The sequence below is a fragment of the Panulirus ornatus genome, chromosome 56 (assembly GCF_036320965.1).
Source record: "Panulirus ornatus isolate Po-2019 chromosome 56, ASM3632096v1, whole genome shotgun sequence".
In the NCBI taxonomy this organism is placed as follows: Eukaryota; Metazoa; Arthropoda; class Malacostraca; order Decapoda; family Palinuridae; genus Panulirus; species Panulirus ornatus.
The window spans coordinates 32,494,423-32,519,106 of NC_092279.1; the positions used below are offsets into that span (position 1 = coordinate 32,494,423).

Consider the following 24,684-nt stretch of genomic DNA (forward strand, 5'->3'; position numbering starts at 1 on the left):
CTCGCGTGTCGTAGAAAGCGACTAGAGGGGACGGGAGCGGGGGGCCAGAAATCCTCCCCTCCTTGTATTAACTTTCTAAAATGGGAAACAGAGGAAGGAGTCACGCGGGGAGTGCTCATCCTCCTCGAAGGCTCAGAGTGGGGTGCCTAAATGTGTGTGGATGTAACCAAGATGTGAAAAAAGGAGAGATAGGTAGTATGTTTGAGGAAAGGAACCTGGATGTTTTGGCTCTGAGTGAAACGAAGCTCAAGGGTAAAGGAGAAGAGTGGTTTGGGAATGTCTGGGGAGTAAAGTCAGGGGTTAGTGAGAGGACAAGAGCAAGGGAAGGAGTAGCAATACTCCTGAAACAGGAGTTGTGGGAGTATGTGATAGAATGTAAGAAAGTAAATTCTCGAATGATATGGGTAAAACTGAAAGTTGATGGAGAGAGGTGGGTGATTATTGGTGCATATGCACCTGGGCATGAGAAGAAAGATCATGAGAGGCAAGTGTTTTGGGAGCAGCTGAATGAGTGTGTTAGTGGTTTTGATGCACGAGACCAGGTTATAGTGATGGGTGATTTGAATGCAAAGGTGAGTAATGTGGCAGTTGAGGGAATAATTGGTATACATGGGGTGTTCAGTGTTGTAAATGGAAATGGTGAAGAGCTTGTAGATTTATGTGCTGAAAAAGGACTGATGATTGGGAATACCTGGTTTAAAAAGCGAGATATACATAAGTACACTTATGTAAGTAGGAGAGATGGCCAGAGAGCGTTATTGGATTACGTGTTAATTGACAGGCGTGCGAAAGAGAGACTTTTGGATGTTAATGTGCTGAGAGGTGCAACTGGAGGGATGTCTGATCATTATCTTGTGGAGGCTAAGGTGAAGATTTGTATGGGTTTTCAGAAAAGAAGAGTGAATGTTGGGGTGAAGAAGGTGGTGAGAGTAAGTGAGCTTGGGAAGGAGACCTGTATGAGGAAGTACCAGGAGAGACTGTGTACAGAATGGAAAAAGGTGAGAACAATGGAAGTAAGGGGAGTGGGGGAGGAATGGGATGTATTTAGGGAGTCAGTGATGGATTGCGCAAAAGATGCTTGTGGCATGAGAAGAGTGGGAGGTGGGTTGATTAGAAAGGGTAGTGAGTGGTGGGATGAAGAAGTAAGAGTATTAGTGAAAGAGAAGAGAGAGGCATTTGGATATATATATATATATATATATATATATATATATATATATATATATATATATATATATATATATATATATATATATATATATATCCCTGGGGATAGGGGAGAAAGAATACTTCCCACGTATTCCCTGCGTGTCGTAGAAGGCGACTAAAAGGGAAGGGAGTGGGGGGCTGGAAATCCTCCCCTCTCTTTTTTTTTTTTTTTTCAAAAGAAGGAACAGAGAAGGGGGCCAGGTGAGGGTATTCCCTCAAAGCCCAGTCCTCTGTTCTTAACGCTACCTCGCTATCGCGGGAAATGGCGAATAGTATGAAAAAAAAAAAAAAAAAAAAAATATATATATATTTTCCAAAAGAAGGAACAGAGAAGGGGGCCAGGTGAGGATATTCCCTCAGAGGCCCAGTCCTCTGTTCTTAACGCTACCTTGCTAATGCGGGAAATGGCGAATAGTTTGAAAGAAAAGAAAGATATATATATATCTATATATATATATATCTTTCTTGAAAGAAAGATATATATATAGATATATATATATCTTTCTTTTCTTTCAAACTATTCGCCATTTCCCGCATTAGCAAGGTAGCGTTAAGAACAGAGGACTGGGCCTCTGAGGGAATATCCTCACCTGGCCCCCTTCTCTGTTCCTTCTTTTGGAAAATTAAAAAAAACAAGAAGGGAGGATTTCCAGCCCCCCCCCCCCCCGCTCCCTCCCCTTTTAGTCGCCTTCTACAACACGCAGGGACTACGTGGGAAGTATTCTTTCTCCCCTATCCCCAGGGATAATATGAATATATATATATATATATATATATATATATATATATATATATATATATATATATATATATATATATATATATTTTTTTTTTTTTTTTTTTTGCTTTGTCGCTGCCTCCCGCGTTTGCGAGGTAGCGCAAGGAAACAGACGAAAGAAATGGCCCAACCCACCCCCATACACATGTATATACATACGTCCACACACGCAAATATACATACCTACACAGCTTTCCATGGTTTACCCCAGACGCTTCACATGCCCTGATTCAATCCACTGACAGCACGTCAACCCCGGTATACCACATCGCTGCAATTCACTCTATTCCTTGCCCTCCTTTCACCCTCCTGCATGTTCAGGCCCCGATCACACAAAATCTTTTTCACTCCATCTTTCCACCTCCAATTTGGTCTCCCTCTTCTCCTCGTTCCCTCCACCTCCGACACATATATCCTCTTGGTCAATCTTTCCTCACTCATTCTCTCCATGTGCCCAAACCATTTCAAAACACCTTCTTCTGCTCTCTCAACCACGCTCTTTTTATTTCCACACATCTCTCTTACCCTTACGTTACTTACTCGATCAAACCACCTCACACCACACATTGTCCTCAAACATCTCATTTCCAGCACATCCATCCTCCTGCGCACCACTCTATCCATTCATATATATATATATATATATGTATGTATGTGTGTGTATATGCGTGGATGGGCCATTCTTCATCTGTTTCGTGGTGCTACCTCGCTGATGCAAGAAACCGATTATTATGAATGTATAATAGATATGTATAATATGTATAATAAATAAAAAAATTATTAATATAAACTGGGAGCAGGTTCTCTCTAATGCACATAGAATTGAATGCAACAGCATATTTATCCCTGGGATGAGGAGTAAGAATACTTCCCACTTATGCCCTGCATGTCATAGAATGCAACTAAAGGGGGCGTAAGCAGGGGGCTGGAAACCCTTCCCTTCTTGTATTTAGATTTCTAAAAGAGGAAACAGAGGAAGATGTCAAGCGGGAGTGCTCATCCTTCTCAAAGGCTCAGATTGGGGTGTCTGAATGTGTGGGGATGTAACCAATATGAGAAGAAAGGAGAGATAGGTAGTATTTCTAAGGAAAGATACCTGGATGATCTGGCTCTGAATGAAACAAAGTTCAAGGGTAAAGGAGAAGAGTGGTTTGAAAAAGCCTTGGGAGTAAAGTCAGGGGTTGGTGAGAGGACAAGAGCTAACTCAGAGAGGAGTAGCACTACAATTGAAGCAGGAGTTGAGAGTGTGTGTGATGGAGTGTAAGAAAGTAAATTCTAGATTGATGAGGGTAAAACTGAAACTGGATGGAGAAAGATTGGTGATTATTGATGCTTATGCACCTGGTCATGAGAAGAAAGATCATGAGAGGCAAGTGTTTTGGAAGCAGCTGAGTGAGTGTGTCAGTAGCTTTGGTGCACGAAACCGGGTATCAGTGATGGGTGATTTAAATGTGAAGATGAGTAATATGGCAGTTGAGGGTATAATTGGTGTACATGGGGTATTCAGTGTTGTGAATAGAAATGGTGAAGAGCTTGTGGATTTGTGTGCTGAAAAAAAGACTGATGATTGGAAATGCCTGATTAAAAAGAGATATACATGAGTATACGTATGTGATTAAGAGAGATGTTCAAAGGACATTATTGGATTATGTGTAATTGATAGGTATGTAAAAGAGGGGCTTCTGGATGTTAATGTGCTCAGAGGAGCAGCTGGGGGGAAGTCTGACCTCTATCTTGTGGAGGTGAAGGTGAAGATTTGTTAAGGTTTTCAAAAAAGAAGAGAGAATGTTGGGGAGAAGAGAATGTTGAGAGTAAGTGTGAGATTGGAAAGGACACTCCTGTGAGGAAGTACCAGGAGAGATTGAGTGTGGAATGGCAAAAGGTGAGAGGAAATGACGTGAGGGGAGTGGGTGAGGAATGGGATGTATTTACGGAAGCAGTGATGGCTTTTGCAGAAGATGCATTTGGCATGTGAAAGGTGAGAGGTGGGCAGATTAGAAAGGGTAGTGAGTGCTGGGATGAAGAAGTAAAGTTGTTTATGAAAGAGAAAAGAGAAGTGTTTGGACGATACTTGCAAGGAAAGGAGTAGAAATGACTGGAAGATTCATGAAAGAAAGTGGCAGGAGGTCAAGAGAAAGGTGCAAGGGTTGAAAAAGAGGGCAAGTGAGAGTTGGGGTGAGAGAGTATCATTGAATTTTAGGGAGAATAAAAAGATGTCTTGGAAGGAGGTAAGTAACATGTGTAAGATGAGAGAACATATGGGAACATCAGAGAAGGGGGCAAGTGGAGAAGTAATAACAGATGGTGATGAAGTGAGAAAGAGATGGAGCAAGTGTTTTGAGATGGAGTGAATATTTTGAAGGTTTGTTGAATGTGTTTGATAGAGTAGTAGATGTAGGGTTTTTGGTCTAGGTGGTGTGCGAAGTGAGAGAGGGGGTCAGGGAAAATGGTTTGGTTAAGAGAGAAGAGGTGGTGAAAGCTTTGCAGAAGATGAAATCTGGCAAGGCGGCATGTTTGGATGGTGTTTCAGTGGAATTTATTAAAAAAGGGGTGACTGTGTTGTTGACTGGTTGGTAGGATATTCAATGGATCATGGTCAAGTGCCTGAGGCTTGGCAGAATGCATGCATAGTGCCATTGTACAAAAGCAAAGGTGAGTGTTCAAACCACAGAGGCATAAGTTTTTTATTATTCCTGGGAAATTATATGGGAGGGTATTGATTGAGAGGATGAAGGCATGTACAGAGCATCAGACTGGGGAAAGCAGTGTGGTTTCAAAAGGGGTAGAGGATATGTAGATGAAATGTTTGTTTTAAAGAAAATGTGTGAGAAATACATAGAAAAACAGATGGATTTGTATGTAGCATTTATGGATCTAGAGAAGGCATATGATAGGGTTCATAGCAATGCTTTGTGGAAGGTTTTAAGAGTATATGGTGTGGGAGGTAAGCTGCTACAAGCAGTGAAAGGTTTTTACAAGGATATATGGAATGTGTATATGTAGGAAGAGAGGAGAGTGACTGATTCCCAATGAATGTCAGTCTGTAACAGGGGTGTGTGAGGTCCCCATGATTGTTTAATTTGTTTACGGATGGGGTGGTAAGGGAGGTAAATACGAGAATTTTGGAGAGAGGGACAAGTATGCAGTCTGTTGGGGATGAGAGGGCCTGAGAAGTTTGTCAGTGGTTGTTTGCCAATGATACAGCCAACACTGATGGCTGTTTCATATGAGAAACTGCAGAAGTTAGTGACTGAGTTTGGAAAAGTATGTGAAAGGAGAAATTTGAGAGTAAATAAAAGCAAGGTTAGTAGGTTCAGTAGGGTTGACGGACAAGTTAATTGGGATGTAAGTTTGAATAGAGAAAAACTGGAGGAAGTGAAATGTTTCAGATATCTGGGAGTGCACTTAGCAGTGAATGTAACCATGGAAGTGGAATTGAGTAACTCTTATTCACATTTACTCTCTGCTCTCTTCTTTCACGCACTTCACCAAACTCGGTCACCAGCTTCTGCAGTTTCTTACCCGAATCAGCCACCAATGCTGTATCATCAGCGAACAACAACTGACTCACTTCCCAAGCCCTCTCATCCAGAACAGACCACATACTTACCCCTCTCTCCAAAAATCTTGATTCACCTCCACAACAACCCCATCCATAAACAAATTAAACAACCATGGAGAGATCACGCACCCTTGCTGCAAATCGACATTCACTGGGAACCAATCACTTTCCTCTCTTCCTACTTTTACACATCTTACATCCTTAATAAACACTTTTCACTGCTTCTAGCAACTAACCTCCAAAAACATATATAATTATGCTTTATTTATTATACTTTATCGCTGTCTCCCGCGTTAGCGAGGTAGCGCAAGGAAACAGATGAAAGAATGGCCCAATCCACCCCCATACACATGTATATACATACCGTCCACACACGCAAATATACATAACCATACATCTCAACATATACATATATGTACACACTCAGACCTATACATATGTACACATGTACATAATTCACACTGCCTACCTTTATTCATTCCCATCACCACCCAGCCACACATTAAATAACAACTCCCTTCTCTGGCATGTTCACGAAATAGCGCTAAGAAAAGACAACATAGGCCACATTCGTCCACACTCAGTCTCTAGCTGTCATGTTTAATGCACCAAAACCACAGCTCCCTTTCCAAATCCAGGCCCCACAGAACTTTCCATGGTTTACCCCAGACGCTACACATGCCCTGGTTCAATCCATTGACAGCACGTCGACCCCGGTATACCACATCATTCCAATTCACTCTATTCCTTGCATGCCTGTCACCCTCGTGCAGGTTCAGGCCCTAATCACTCAAAATCTTTTTCACTACATCTTTCCACCTCCATTTTGGTCTCAAACATTTCCTTGTTCCCTCCACCTCTGACACATATATCCTCCTGGTCAATCTTTCCTCACTCATTCTCTCCATGTGACCAGACCATTTCAAAACACCCTCTTCTGCTCTCTCAACCACACTCTTTTTACTACCACACATGTCTCTTACCCTATAATTACTTACTCGATCAAACCACCTCACACCACATATTGTTCTCAAACATCTCATTTCCAGCACATCCACCCTCCTCCGCACATCTCTATATATAGCCCATGCCTCGCAACCATATAACATTGTTGGAACCACTATTCCTTCATACATACCCATTCTTGCTTTCCGAGATAAAGTTCTTGACTTCCACACATTCTTCAACGCTCCCAGAACTTTTGCCCCCTCCCCCACCCTATGGTTCACTTCCACTTCCATGGTTCCATCCTCTGCCAAATCCACGCCCAGATATCTAAAACATTTCACTTCCTCCAGTTTTTCTTCATGCAAACTTACCTCCCAATTGACTTGTCCCTCAACCCTACTGTACCTAATAACCTTGCTCTTATTCACATTTACTCTCAACTTGCTTCTCTCACACACTTTTTGAAACTCAGCCACCAGCTTCTGCTGTTTCTCACACGAATCACCCACCAGTGCTGTATCACGCATTAGTGAGGTAATGCAAGGAAACAGACGAAAGAATGGCCCAACCCACCCACATGCACATGTATATACATACACGTCCACACACGCAAATATACATACACACATTATTATTATTATTATTATACTTTGTCGCTGTCTCCCGCGTTTGCGAGGTAGCGCAAGGAAACAGACGAAAGAAATGGCCCAACCCACCCCCATACACATGTATATACATACGTCCACACACGCAAATATACATACCTACACAGCTTTCCATGGTTTACCCCAGACGCTTCACATGCCTTGATTCAATCCACTGACAGCACGTCAACCCCGGTATACCACATCGCTCCAATTCACTCTATTCCTTGCCCTCCTTTCACCCTCCTGCATGTTCAGGCCCCGATCACACAAAATCTTTTTCACTCCATCTTTCCACCTCCAATTTGGTCTCCCACTTCTCCTCGTTCCCTCCACCTCCGACACATATATCCTCTTGGTCAATCTTTCCTCACTCATTCTCTCCATGTGTCCAAACCACTTCAAAACACCCTCTTCTGCTCTCTCAACCACGCTCTTTTTATTTCCACACATCTCTCTTACCCTTACGTTACTCACTCGATCAAACCACCTCACACCACACATTGTCCTCAAACATCTCATTTCCAGCACCTCCATCCTCCTGCGCACAACTCTATCCATAGCCCACGCCTCGCAACCATACAACATTGTTGGAACCACTATTCCTTCAAACATACCCATTTTTGCTTTCCGAGATAATGTTCTCGACTTCCACACATTCTTCAAGGCCCCCAGAATTTTCGCCCCCTCCCCCACCCTATGATCCACTTCCGCTTCCATGGTTCCATCCGCTGCCAGATCCACTCCCAGATATCTAAAACACTTCACTTCCTCCAGTTTTTCTCCATTCAAACTCACCTCCCAATTGACTTGACCCTCAACCCTACTGTACCTAATAACCTTGCTCTTATTCACATTTACTCTTAACTTTCTTCTTCCACACACTTTACCAAGCTCAGTCACCAGCTTCTGCAGTTTCTCACATGAATCAGCCACCAGCGCTTATCATCAGCGAACAACAACTGACTCACTTCCCAAGCTCTCTCATCCCCAACAGACTTCATACTTGCCCCTCTTTCCAAAACTCTTGCATTTACCTCCCTAACAACCCCATCCATAAACAAATTAAACAACCATGGAGACATCACACACCCCTGCCGCAAACCTACATTCACTGAGAACCAATCACTTTCCTCTCTTCCTACACGTACACATGCCTTACATCCTCGATAAAAACTTTTCACTGCTTCTAACAACTTTCCTCCCACACCATATATTCTTAATACCTATATATTATTATTTGATTTGTCACTGTCTCCCGCGTTTGCGAGGTAGCGCAAGGAAACAGACGAAAGAAATGGCCCAACTCACCCCCATATTCATGTATCTATATACACATCCACACACGCAAATATACTTACCTATACACCTCAATGTACACATGTATATACACACACAGACATATACATATATACACATGTACATAATTCATACATTCTGCCTTTATTTATTCCCATTGCCACCTCGCCACACATGGAATAACATCCCCCTCCCCCTCATGTGTGTGAGGTAACACTAAGAAAAGACAACAAAGGCCCCATTCATTCACACTCAGTCTATAGCTGTCATGTATAATGCCCGAAACCACAGCTCCCTTTCCACATCCAGGCCAGACAGAACTTTCCATGGTTTACCCCAGACACTTCACATGCCCTGGTTCAATCCACTGACAGCACGTCAACCCAGGTATACCACATCGATCCAGTTCACTCTATTCCTTGCCCGCCTTTCACCCTCCTGCATGTTCAGGCCCCGATCACTCAAAATCTTTTTCACTCCATCTTTCCACCTCCAATTTGGTCTCCCACTTTTCCTCGTTCCCTCCACCTGCGACACATATATCCTCCTGGTCAATCTTTCCTCACTCATTCTTTCCATGTGCCCAAACCATTTCAAAAACACCCTCTTCTGCTCTCTCAACCATGCTCTTTTTATTTCCACACATCTCTCTTACCCTTACATTACTTACTCGATCAAACCACCTCACACCACATATTGTCCTCAGACATCTCATTTCCATCACATCCACCCTCCTACGCACAACTCTATCTATAGCCCACGCCTCGCAACCATACAACATTGTTGAAACCACTATTCCTTCAAACATAACCATTTTTGCTTTCAGAGATAATGTTCTCGACTTCCAAACATTCTTCAAGGCTCCCAGGATTTTCGCCCCCTCCCCCACCCTATGATTCACTTCCGCTTCCATGGTTCCATCTGCTGCCAGATCCACTCCCAGATATCTAAAACACTTTACTTCCTCCAGTTTTTCTCCATTCAAACTTACCTCCCAATTGACTTGACCCTCAACCCTACTGTACCTAATAACCTTGCTCCTATTCACATTCACTCTTAACTTTCTTCTTTCACACACTTTACCAAACTCAGTCACCAGCTTCTGCAGTTTCTCACATGAATCAGCCACCAGCGCTGTATCATCAGCTCTCTCATTCATAACAGACTGCATACTTGCCCATCTTTCCAAAACTCTTGCATTCATCTCCCTAACAACCCCATCCATAAACAAATTAAACAACCATGGAGACATCACACACCCCTGCCGCAAACCTACATTCACTGAGAACCAATCACTTTCCTCTCTTCCTACACGTACACATGCCTAAATCCTCGATAAAAACTTTTCACTGCTTCTAACAACTTGCCTCCCACACCATATATTCTTAGTACCTTCCACAGAGCATCTCTATCAACTCTATCATATGCCTTCTCCAGATCCATAAATGCTACATACAAATCCATTTGCTTTTCTAAGTATTTCTCACATACATTCCTCAAAGCAAACACCTGATCCACACATCCTCTACCACTTCTGAAACCACACTGCTCTTCCCCAATCTGATGCTCTGTACATGCCTTCACCCTCTCAATCAATACCCTCCCATATAATTTCCCAGGAATACTCAACAAACTTTATACCTCTGTAATTTGAGCACTCACTCTTATCCCCTTTGCCTTTGTAAAATTGCACTATGCAAGCATTCCGCCAATCCCCAGGCACCTCACCATGAATCATACAAAAATTACATAACCTTACCAACCAGTCAACAATACAGTCACCTCCTTTTTTATTAAATTCCACTGCAATACCATCCAAACCTGCTGCCTTGCCGGCTTTCATCTTCCGCTAAGCTTTTACTACCTCTTCTCTGTTTACCAAATCATTTTCCCTAACCTTCTCACTTTGCACACCACCTCGACCAAAACACCCTATATCTGCCACTCTATCATCAAACACATTCAACAAACCTTCAAAATACTCACTCCATCTCCTTCTCACATCACCACTACTTGTTATCACCTCCCCATTTGCGCCCTTCACTGAAGTTCCCATTTGCTCCCTTGTCTTACGCACTTTATTTACCTCCTTCCAGAACATCTTTTTATTCTCCCTAAAATTTAATGATACTCTCTCACCCCAACTCTCATTGGCCTTTTTTTCACCTCTTGCACCTTTCTCTTGACCTCCTGCCTCTTTCTTTTATACATCTCCCACTCATTTGCATTTTTCCCTGCAAAAATCATCCAAATGCCTCTCTCCTCTCTTTCACTAATAATCTTACTTCTTCATCCCACCACTCACTACCCTTTCTAATCAACCCACCTCCCACGCTTCTCATGCCCTAAATATATATATATTTATTCATTGATTGATTTTCCTTTGTCGCTGTCTCCCGCGTTAGCGAGGTAGCGCAAGGAAACAGACAGAAAGAGTGGCCCAACCCACCCACATACACATTTATATATATACATGTCCACACACGCAAATATACATACCTATACATCTCATTGTACACATGTATATACACACCAAGACATATACATATATACACATGTCCATAACTCATACTGTCTGCCTTTATCTATTCCCATCGCCACCCCACCACAGATGGAATAACAAACCCCTCCCCCCTCATGTGTGCGAGGTAGCGCTAGGAAAAGACAACAAAGGCCCCATTCGTTCACACTCATTCTCTAGCTGTCATGTAATAATGCACCGAAACCACAGCTCCCTTTCCACATCCAGGCCCCACAGAACTTTCCATGGTTTACCCAAACGCTTAAAATGCCCTGGTTCAATCCAGTGACAGCACATCGACCCCAGTATACCACATCGTTCCAATTCACTCTATTCCTTTTCACGCCTTTCACCCTCCTCCATGTTCAGGCCCCGATCACTCAAAATCTTTTTCACTCCATCTTTCCACCTCCAATTTGGTCTCTCACTTCTCATCGTTCCCTCCACCTCTGACACATATATCCTATTGGTCAGTCTTTCCTCACTCATTTTCTCAATGTGACCAAACTATTTCAAAACACCCTCTCCTGCTCTCTCAAACACACTCTTTCTATTTCCACACATCTCCCTTACCCTTACATTACTTACTCGGTCAAACCACCTCACACCACATATTGTCCTCAAACATCTCATTTTCAGCACATCCAGCCTCCTGCGCACAACTCTATCCATAGCCCACGCCTCGCAACCATACAACATTGTTGGAACCACTATTCCTTCAAACATACCCAGTTTTGCTTTCTGAGATAATGTTCTCGACTTCCAAACATTCTTCAAGGCTCCCAGGATTTTTGCCCCCTCCCCCACCCTATGATTCACTTCCGCTTCCATGGTTCCATCCGCTGCCAGATCCACTCCCAGATATCTAAAACACTTTACTTCCTCCAGTTTTTCTCCATTCAAACTTACCTCCCAATTGACTTGACCCTCACCCCTACTGTACCTAATAACCTTGCTCTTATTCACATTTACTCTCAATTTTCTTCTTTCACACACTTTACCAAACTCAGTCACCAGCTTCTGCAGTTTCTCACATGGATCAGCCACCAGCGCTGTATCGTCAGCGAACAACAACTGACTCACTTTCCTAGCTCTCTCATCCACAACAGACTGCATACTTGCCCCTCTTTCCAAAACTCTTGCATTTGTATATATATATATATATATATATATATATATATATATATATATATATATATATATATATATAATATATATATATATATATATATATATATATATATATATATATATATATATATATATACACAATCACTGACATATACATATATACACATGTGCGTAATTGATACTTCCTGCCTTTATTCATTCCCGTCGCCACCCCAACACACATGAATTGACAACACCCTCCCCCGCACATGTTCAAGGTAGCACTAGGAAAAGACAACAAAGGCCACATTCGTTCACACTCAGTCTCTAGCTGTCATGTATAATGCACTGAAACCACAGCTCCCTTTCCACATCCAGGCCCCAAAAAACTTTCCATGGTTTACACAAGATGCTTCACATGCCCTGGTTCATTCCACTGACAGCATGTCAACCCCAGTATACCACAATTCACTCTATTCCTTGCACGCCTTTCACCCTCCTGCATGTTGTGGCCCCGATCGGTCAAAATCTTTTTCACTCCATCCTTTCACCTCCAATTTAGTCTCCTCGTTCCCTTCGCCTCTGACACATATATCCTCTTTGTCAATCTTTCCTCACTCATTCTCTCCAGGTGACCAAACCATTTCAAAACACCCTCTTCTGCTCTCTCAACCACACTTTTTTTATTACCATACATCTCTCTTACCCTTTTGTTACTTACTCGATCAAACCACCTCACACCAGATATTGTCCCCAAACATCTCATTTCCAACACATCCATCCTCCCCTGCACAACTCTATCTATAGCCCATGCCTTGCAACCATATAACATTGTTGGAACCACTATTCCTTCTAACATACCCATTTTTGCTTTCCGAGATAATGTTCTCGCCTTCCACACATTTTTCAATGTTCACAGAACTTTTGCCCCCTCCCCCACCCTGTGACTCTCTTCATCTTCCATGGTTCCATCTGCTGCCAAATCCACTTCCAGATATCTAAAACCACTTCCTCCAGTTTTTCTCCATTCAAACTTACCTCCCAATTGACTTCTCCCTCAACCCTACTGTACCTAATAACCTTGCTCTTATTCACATTTACTCTCAGCTTTCTTCTTTCACACACTTTACCATACTCAGTCACTAGCTTCTGCAGTTTCTCACCCAAATCAGCCACCAGCGCTGTATCATCAGCGAACAACAACTGCCTCACTTCCCAAGCTCTCTCATCCACAACAGACTGCATACTTGCCCCTCTCTCCTAAACTCTTGCATTCACCTCCCTAACAACCCCATCCATAAACAAATTAAACAAGCTAGCATTCATTGAGAACCAATCACTTTCCTCTCTTCCCGCTCATACACATGCCTTACATCCTCGATAAAAACTTTTCACTGCTTCTAGCAACTTGCCTCCCACACCACATATTCTTAATACCTTCCTCAGAGCATCTCTGTCAACTATATGATATGCCTTCTCCAGATCCATAAATGCTACATACAAATCCAATTGTTTTTCATGTGCTTTCTTCAAAGCAAACACCTGATCCACCCATCCTCAACCACTTCTGAAACCACACTGCTCTTCCTCAGTCTGATGCTCTGTACATGCCTTTCTGCCTCTCAATCAATATCCTCCCATATAATTTCTCAGGAATACTCAGCAAACTTATACCTCTGTAATTTGAGCACTCATCTCTATCCCCTTTGCATTTGTAAAATGGTACTATGCATGCATTCCGCCAATCCTCAGGCACCTCACCATAAGCCATACATACATTGAATATCCTTACCAACCAGTCAACGACACAGTCACTGCAATACCATCCAAACCCGCTACCTTGCCGGCTTTCATCTTCCGCAAAGCTTTCATTACCTCTTCTCTGTTTACCAAATTATTCTCCCCAACCCTCACTTCCCACACCACCTTGACCAAAACACCCTATGTCTTCCACTCTGTCATCTAACACATTTAACAAACCTTCAAAATACTCACTCCATCTCATTCTTACATCACCACTACTTGTTATTACCTCCCCATTAGCCCCCTGCACTAATGTTCCCATTTGCTCTCTTGTCTTACGCACTTTATTTACATCCTTCCTAAACCTCTTTTTATTCCCCCTAAAATTTAATGATTTTCTCTCACCCCAACTCTCATTTGCCCTCTTTTTCACCTCTTGTACCTTTCTCTTGACCTCCTGCCTCTTTCTTTTATACATCTCCCAGTCATTTGCACTATTTCTCTGCAAAACTCATTCAAATGCCTCTCTCATCTCTTTCATTAATAATCTTACTTCTTCATCCCACCACTCTCTACCCTTTCTAATCTGCCCACCTCCCACGCCTCTCATGCCACAAGCATCTTTTGCGCAAGCCATCACTGCTTCCCTAAATACATCCCATTCCTGCCCCACTTTCCTTACATCCTTTGCTCTCACCTTTTTCCATTCTGCACTCAGTCTCTCCTGGTACTTCCTCATGCAAGTCTCCTTCCCAGACTCACTTACTCTCACCACTCTCTTCACCCCATCATTTTCTCTTCTTTTCTGAAAACCTCTACATATCTTCACCTTTGCCGCCACAAGATAATGATCCAATATCCCTCCAGTTGCACCTCTCAGCACATTAACATCCACAAGTCTCTCTTTCATGCGCCTCTCAATTAACATGTAATTCAATAACGCCTACTATGGTTACCTCTCCTACTTACATACATATACTTATGTATATCTCTCTTTTTAAAACAGGTATTCCCAATCACCAGTTCTTTTTCAGCACGGCAATCTACAAGCTCTTCACCATTCCCATTTACAACACTAAACACCCCATTTACACCAATTAATCCCTCAAGTGCCACATTACTCACCTTTGCATTGAAATCACCCATCACTATTACCCAGTCTCATTCATCAAAACTACTAACACACTCACTCAGCTGCTTCCAAGACACTTGTCTCTTATGATCTTTTTTCTCATGCCCAGGTGCATAGGCACCAATAATCTCTCATTTCTCTCCATCCACTTTCAGTTTTACCCATATCAGTCTAAAGTTCAATTTCTTACACTCTATCACATACTCCCACCACTCCTGTTTTGGGAGGAGTGTTAATCCTTCCCTTGCTCTTGTCCTCTCGCCCTTGACTTTACTCCCAAAACATTCGCAAGCCACTCTTCACCTTTACCCTTGAGCTTCGTTTCACTCAGAGCCAAAACATCCAGGTTCCTTTTCTCAAACATACTACCTTTCTCTCCTTTTATCTCATCTTGGTTACATCCACACACATTTAGACACCCCAGTCTGAGCCTTTGAGGAGAATGAGCACTTCCCATGTGACTCCTTCTTCTGTTTCCCCTTTTAGAAAGAAAAAATTCAAGGAGGGGAGGGTTTCTGGCCCCCCCACTCCTGTCCCCTTTAGTCGCCTTCTACATCACATGGGAAATGCATGGGACGTATTCATTCTCTCCTATCCCTGAGTGACTGTGTCAGCAGCTTTGATGCATGAGTCCAGGTCATAGTGATGGGTGATTTAAATGCAAAGGTGAGTAATGTGGCAGTTGAAGGTATAATTGGTGTACATGGGGTGTTCAGTGTTGTAAATGGAAATGGTGAAGACCTTGTAGATTTGTGTGCTGAGAAAGGACTGGTGACTGGGAATACTTAGTTTAAAAAGAGATATACATAAGTGTACATCTGTAAGCAGGAGAAATGGCCAGAGAGCATTATTGGATTACGTGTTAATTGATAGGCACATGAAAGAGAGACTTTTGGTTGTTAATTTGCTGAGAGGGGCAACTGGAGGGATGTCTGATCATTATCTTGTGGAAGCAAAGGTGAAGATATGAAGAGGTTTTCAGAAAAGAAGAGAGAATGTTGGGGTGAAGAGTGGTGAGAGTAAGTGGGCTTGGAAAGGAGACTTGTGTGAGGAAGTACCAGGAGAGTTTGAGTGCAGAATGGAAAATGGTGAGAGCAAATGACGTAAGGGGAGTGGGGGAGGAATGGGATGTATATTAGGAAGCAGTGATGGCTTGCGCAAAAGATACCTGTGGCATGAGAAAGGTGGGAGGTGGCCAGATTCGAAAGGGTAGTGAGTGGTGGGATGAAGAAGTAAGATTGTTAGTGAAAGAGAAGAGAGAGACATTTGGATGATTTTTGCAGGGAAATAGTGCAAATGACTGGGAAATGTATAAAAGAAAGAGGCAAGAGCTCAAGAGAAAGGTGCAAGAGGTGAAAAAGAGCACAAATGAGAGTTGGGGTGAGAGAGTACCATTAAATTTTAAGGAGAATAAAAAGATCTCATCTGAGTATTAACGAATGGGGCCTTTGTTGTCTTTTCCTAGTGCTACCTCGCACACATGAGGGGGGAGGGGATTGTTATTTCATGTGTGGCGAGGTAGCAATGGGAATGAATAAAGGCAGACAGTATGAATTATGTACATTTGTGTATATATGTGTATATATGTGTATATATGTATATGTCTGTGTATATATGTGTATATATGTGTATATATGTGTATATATGTGTATATATGTGTATATATGTGTATATATGTGTATATATGTGTATATATGTGTATATATGTGTATATATGTGTATATATGTGTATATATGTGTATATATGTGTATATATGTGTATATATGTGTATATATGTGTATATATGTGTATATATGTGTATATATGTGTATATATGTGTATATATGTGTATATATGTGTATATATGTGTATATATGTGTATATATGTGTATATATGTGTATATATGTGTATATATGTGTATATATGTGTATATATGTGTATATATGTGTATATATGTGTATATATGTGTATATATGTGTATATATGTGTATATATGTGTATATATGTGTATATATGTGTATATATGTGTATATATGTGTATATATGTGTATATATGTGTATATATGTGTATATATGTGTATATATGTGTATATATGTGTATATATGTGTATATATGTGTATATATGTGTATATATGTGTATATATGTGTATATATGTGTATATATGTGTATATATGTGTATATATGTGTATATATGTGTATATATGTGTATATATGTGTATATATGTGTATATATGTGTATATATGTGTATATATGTGTATATATGTGTATATATGTGTATATATGTGTATATATGTGTATATATGTGTATATATGTGTATATATGTGTATATATGTGTATATATGTGTATATATGTGTATATATGTGTATATATGTGTATATATGTGTATATATGTGTATATATGTGTATATATGTGTATATATGTGTATATATGTGTATATATGTGTATATATGTGTATATATGTGTATATATGTGTATATATGTGTATATATGTGTATATATGTGTATATATGTGTATATATGTGTATATATGTGTATATATGTGTATATATGTGTATATATGTGTATATATGTGTATATATGTGTATATATGTGTATATATGTGTATATATGTGTATATATGTGTATATATGTGTATATATGTGTATATATGTGTATATATGTGTATATATGTGTATATATGTGTATATATGTGTATATATGTGTATATATGTGTATATATGTGTATATATGTGTATATATGTGTATATATGTGTATATATGTGTATATATGTGTATATATGTGTATATATGTGTATATATGTGTATATATGTGTATATATGTGTATATATGTGTATATATGTGTATATATGTGTATATATGTGTATATATGTGTATATATGTGTATATATGTGTATATATGTGTATATATGTGTATATATGTGTATATATGTGTATATATGTGTATATATGTGTATATATGTGTATATATGTGTATATATGTGTATATATGTGTATATATGTGTATATATGTGTATATATGTGTATATATGTGTATATATGTGTATATATGTGTATATATGTGTATATATGTGTATATATGTGTATATATGTGTATATATGTGTATATATGTGTATATATGTGTATATATGTGTATATATGTGTATATATGTGTATATATGTGTATATATGTGTATATATGTGTATATATGTGTATATATGTGTATATATGTGTATATATGTGTATATATGTGTATATATGTGTATATATGTGTATATATGTGTATATATGTGTATATATGTGTATATATGTGTATATATGTGTATATATGTGTATATATGTGTATATATGTGTATATATGTGTATATATGTGTATATATGTGTATATATGTGTATATATGTGTATATATGTGTATATATGTGTATATATGTGTATATATGTGTATATATGTGTATATATGTGTATATATGTGTATATATGTGTATATATGTGTATATATGTGTATATATGTGTATATATGTGTATATATGTGTATATATGTGTATATATGTGTATATATGTGTATATATGTGTATATATGTGTATATATGTGTATATATGTGTATATATGTGTATATATGTGTATATATGTGTATATATGTGTATATATGTGTATATATGTGTATATATGTGTATATATGTGTATATATGTGTATATATGTGTATATATGTGTATATATGTGTATATATGTGTATATATGTGTATATATGTGTATATATGTGTATATATGTGTATATATGTGTATATATGTGTATATATGTGTATATATGTGTATATATGTGTATATATGTGTATATATGTGTATATATGTGTATATATGTGTATATATGTGTATATATGTGTATATATGTGTATATATGTGTATATATGTGTATATATGTGTATATATGTGTATATATGTGTATATATGTGTATATATGTGTATATATGTGTATATATGTGTATATATGTGTATATATGTGTATATATGTGTATATATGTGTATATATGTGTATATATGTGTATATATGTGTATATATGTGTATATATGTGTATATATGTGTATATATGTGTATATATGTGTATATATGTGTATATATGTGTATATATGTGTATATATGTGTATATATGTGTATATATGTGTATATATGTGTATATATGTGTATATATGTGTATATATGTGTATATATGTGTATATATGTGTATATATGTGTATATATGTGTATATATGTGTATATATGTGTATATATGTGTATATATGTGTATATATGTGTATATATGTGTATATATGTGTATATATGTGTATATATGTGTATATATGTGTATATATGTGTATATATGTGTATATATGTGTATATATGTGTATATATGTGTATATATGTGTATATATGTGTATATATGTGTATATATGTGTATATATGTATACACACACAAAACCCTCACCCTTTATCTGGAACCTCACTTTTTTATAAGCTCCTCACTGCTTCTTGTAACTTTCCTCCCACATAAATAGCTATGTATTTTTCCTAAGTACATTAATGCTACATGCAAAAATTTTCTCTTGTTAAGAATTTCTCATAGAAATTCTATAAAGCACATATCTGATCCATTCATCTTCTACCATTCTTGAGATCATAGTATTCCTCCACAGTCTGATACTCTGTTCATACCACCACCTTCTCAGTCATGATACAGCATTCCAGGTATACTCAACAAACTTATACCTCTGTAATTTAAATGTCCACTTTTGTCCACCTTGCCATCATACAATGGCACTATACAGGCATTCCATCAGTCTTTCAGCACCTCAACTTAAGCCATAGTTACATTAATAATCTCGATTAACTAGTGAACAACACTGTTAACACCTTTCATATGAAACTAAACTGCATTGCCATCGATTTTAGCTGCTTTGCTACACTTCATCTTATGCAAGGCTTTCACCTCCTGTTATTTTGTAACCAAACCATTTGCCATGACTCTCTCACTCAGTGAATTGCCATATCCCAAAACACCCCATACCCTCTCTCACTTAATGAATTACCATGTCCCAAAACACCCCATACCCCTCCCTATTATCTAACACATGAGTAGATTAAATCATCAGGGTAGACCACAGAATATATGTTTGGCACATGCCAGTTTCTAGACTGTTAAATCGTACATTACTCTGATTCTCCATTTTAATGCTATAGTGCTACAATTCATAGCCTGTCAGCCACAGAATTTTGATAGAATGAATTTTGTTTTCATGAAGTGTGATCTTTTTGTGAAAAAGAAAATTATAATAATTCAAAGAATGGTTTTTTTAGTGTGGTTTGGCATTGCATTTCTGAAACTAATTTCCTGGTGTTAGGTTTAAATTTTGTAGTCATCCATTGCAGATTGAGATGTAGTGTGTTGTCATTCAGTCTATATCAAGCCTGTGATTTGCTAAGATTCATGAATGTTTGTTCTCAGAAGTAAATAGAGCCAAATAAGCTAGCATGAATATCAGTCCTCTCATGCAAATATGGATACCGATCTTGAGGCGTGCATTTATTGTAATTGAGTAAATGATAGGTTACCATTGTTCTGCAAAATTTCACATTAAGCATTCCAGGTAACATATCATTTAGTTGAGGGCCATATGCAGCCCAGGCCATATGTAGCCCATGGGGGTGCCAGTTATACATACATTCAGAATGCTCACTCCATCTCTTCACCTTATTATTTTCTCATATCAGAGTATGCAAATAGTGCTGATAGAGGAGAGTGGTTTTTACCTTCGTCTGAAATTATTATAAAGAGTCTTTACCTGTTTTTGATCGTAACTTATTTTTTCCTGTTTTCCAGGAGTTCTACAGTCCACGGGTAGAGATGGGTAACATGATGAAACCACCTCCAGAGGAAAGACTAATTTGAGACATAGTAGCAAGCTGTGTAAAGAAATTTTTATTTTTGAAATTGCTCATTAGATACTAAGTCTGTGAGTAATGTGGCAACTCCTTTACCTGAAGACTCTCAGATAATACAAGTTCTTAAAGATCTTGCATGATCATATTTGTGGGAGTTACAGATAGAAGAGGTTGAGATGATTTTCCCTCAGTAGAGCCACATTGAGCTCAGCAAGGGTGATGTTCAAGAAAGCTATGCTAGTTTTTTATATCATAGCTTATAATGAAAAAGATTATTATGTGTACTAATGTCATTTAAAGAGATATCCAAGTGCAATGGCAGTATGTATTCAATATGCTCAAACTTGTTTGATAATTGAAAGTACTTAGATTCTCATTGAGATATGCTGCAAGTATAATTTAGTATTGGAATTACAACTGGTTCTCTCTAGAGATAAGTTTATTCTGAAAACTGGAGAAGATAGAAAAACTTGAACCCATTGTATGTGTTCTCCGCAGCCTTGTGATATTTATGTATGAAAAGCACTGCCCAGATACTGTTGCTCTTATAATGACAGAGTTTATGGCCAAAGCTTTAAGCATGAAGGTCAGAGAAGAGCAAAGCATAAGGTCTTCCAAGTGTGATATCCAGTATTCCATGAAATGAAAGTTGAACTTCAAAAGTAGCATTCATTGAAATATTTGTGTAGTGAAAATATGAATTCCACAGAAAGTACATTTCAAGTGTTAGTGATAACTTCCAAGTACAAGTGACAAGAAGAATCTGGAGCTGAAAATATTAGTCCAAGTTAGTTATCAAAATGTAACCAATCCATCCATCAGAACTTGGTTTCCTATTTTAATTCACATTGAATGATCTGACGTCTTTAATGTTCTCACAGAAAGACTTTTCTTTTGTAAATTTTCTTTGATGTGCATTTTTCCATTTTTCCAAAGCATTTGAATTACGTATTTGCTTTTATGTGTATTACTTGAATGTGAGTGAGTGCCAAGACTAAGTGAGTGTATAGGAGTAGTGTATATAGCTACTAGATTAGATAGAGTTGTTTTATTCATCTAAGAGAAAGTGATCAGTATGTTACAAATATTTTAGATATTTTTTGACTGTGGAAGGTGAGAATATTCCTGTCTCTTCAATCAAGACATTCATCCATTGTAATTAACATCTCAAGTATGATCAGATTGACTATCAACATCATTTTTGAGACCAAAAGATGACTTTTCCACATAGAACTGGACAAATTTTTTAGCAAGTCCTTACATTTACTATCTGACTATTGGAAATTTTGATTTTGTTTTTTGGTGGGAATGAAACTTGCCTTGAATTGAAGATAATAGCTTTCATCAAGTTATATGTATTCTATGATTTAGAGCTTTTCAGAATTAGTATTCTTAGGTGCTCATTACCATGGATATATTGAAATCATGTAATTAGAATTATATTCTTAACTAAACATTTTTGAATCTTAGTTTCTTCAGACACTTCCATTATCATGGTTATCTGCTGCATGATCATTATTTTTGAGTTATGCAGTCTCTATTGTTTTGTTATCCAAACCAGATGTATATAAGAAATAGATGTTTTATTGAATGCCAAGGAATTTGGTTTTAAGCATTCACCATTTTTGTGGGGTATGTTATTAATTGCAACGCAATAGAAAATGTCTGCTAGTAGTATGTTTTACACCGGAATATATTTTCATCTGTCTGCATATGTAAAACATGCTTTTGATATGATTTTTTTTTAAGCTCATTTTTGCTCCTTTCTTGTTTTCCTTAGTGTGTCAAGGGAGGCAAGACTGAAATATGATTGAACGTTTTGATATATTTTTTCAAACCCACAATAGCTTGTTAATCAAGCTCACATTTTGTATTTTCAGGTTCATATAAAACCAGAATTGTGTATACCATTAATACAATACTTAGAGGCGTGAGGTTTTTAAGATTTAGCTTCTTTATAGTTGTATTGTGTAATGCAATAAACAGATTATTGGTATAGAAGCATAATGGACTGTTGTCAGGTTGATAGTTATTTAGAGAACCATAATGATGTACATATGAACTGAAAGGACATCAGCAATTGCTTGATAAGAGGTTATGAAAAATGAAGAAAATTAATATTACTGTTATGTACATAAATATATATTTTTTGATAATAATGTGGATATATTTAATACAGTAGTAGAGTAGGTCCTCATTTTCTTTAGTAGATTATTTAGTTGGTTTTCTTAATCATTTTGTACTGAATTCCTGTAAAAACATTCCATAAATGATGATATGTATAGTTTCAGCTTGGCTAGTATTGTAATTTCTTTACACTAGCTCAGGTTAACATTTTAGATGAGCAAGTAACTGAACTGCCATATGAGGATACCTTGTATATACTACTGATAGTATTAATGTTAATTTTCCATTAAGATGAATCTCGAAGATTGATTGCAAAAGATAATATGTGCTTGTATATATAGATACACATAAACATGCACAGACATCTCTATCCACAGGTACATATATTAGTATATACCATGGTGCAGGGCATCCCATCTAGAGGAACTGAAATTGATCATGCTTATGAGTAGAGTTAGTATAGGATTATTAACTTGTACTTCAAAGCTTCACACTCTTCAACATTTCATGCCCTGGATTATTAATTCTTAGCCTGCTACCCCAGGTTGCCACAGAGGTTACTGCCTCACTCATGGGGAACTGCACAATGATTATATTTATTTTTATTTATTTATAAGTACCTCAGTTTTTTATAAGTATCAGTTTTTGTGACTGAGTCCTGCAGTTTTCCAGGACTTTTCTAAAGGCACCTGCAGCCCCAAGACTATAGCTACTTCCAGTAGCAGGGAAATGTAAATTCCTTTGGAACAAGCAGTTCTCTGAAATCATTGTGTTTTCAATGTTACATCCTTGCCATATTTTCAATGATACACCCTCACCAAACGTGACTTTTCACTTGCTCTGAGCAGGCAGAGTCTGGTAACATCACAATGTATTTGTATATGGGGCCAGGTTTTGGTTAGGGAGCGCATGTTTTGGTGCCACAACTGCTCACTTCCATTCTTTAGCTGTCATATGTAATGCTCTGAAACCACAGCTGCCAATCAAAAACCAGCCCTCAGACCTTTCCTGAAAAAGGACTGGTGACTGGGAATACCTGGTTTAAAAAGAGAGATATGCATAAGTATCCGTATGTAAGTAGGAGAGATGGCCAGAGAGTGTCATTGGATTATGTGTAAATTGATAGGCGCATGAAAGAGAGACTTTTGGATGTTAATGCGCTGAGAGGTGCAAGTGTCTGATCATTATCTTGTAGAGGCGAAGGTGAAGATTTGTAGAGGTTTTCAGAAGAGAAGAGAGAATGTTGGGGTGAAGAGAGTGGTGAGAGTAAGTGAGCTTGGAAAGAAGACTTGTGTGAGGAAGTACCAGGAGAAACTGAGTGCAGAATGGAAAAAGGTGAGAGCAAAGGACGTAAGGGGAGTGGGAGAGGAATGGGATGTATTTAGGGAAGCAGTGATGGCTTGTGCAAAAGATGCTTGTGGCATGAGAAGCGTGGGAGGTGGGCAGATTAGAAAGGGCAGTGAGTAGTGGAATGAAGAAGTAAGGTTATAAGTAAAAGAAAAGAGAGAGGCATTTGGACGATATTTGCAGGGAAATAGTGCACATGACTGGGAGAAGTATGAAAGAAGGAGGCAGGAGGTCAAAAGAAAGGTGCAAGAGGTGAAAAAGAGGGCAAATGAGAGTTGGGATGAGAGAGTATCATTAAATTTTAGGGAGAATAAAAAGATGTTTTAGAAGGAGGTAAATAAAGTGCGTAAGACAAGAGAACACATGGGAACATCGATGAAG

The 24,684-nt window shown here is 38.5% G+C and overlaps 1 protein-coding gene across 2 annotated transcripts in view; it reads left to right on the top strand.

Moving 5' to 3' along the window:
- The window catches only part of crb (cell polarity complex component crumbs), a 642,968-nt gene extending 619,702 nt beyond the window's left edge, over nucleotides 1–23,266 (top strand). For both annotated transcript variants that reach the window (XM_071694202.1, XM_071694201.1), the window contains exon 39: nucleotides 20,768–23,266. In XM_071694202.1, coding sequence (XP_071550303.1) covers nucleotides 20,768–20,836 — 69 coding nt within the window. In that variant the 3' untranslated portion in view covers nucleotides 20,837–23,266. The remainder of the gene's footprint in view (nucleotides 1–20,767) is intronic.
- The last annotated feature ends 1,418 nt before the right edge of the window (nucleotides 23,267–24,684 follow it).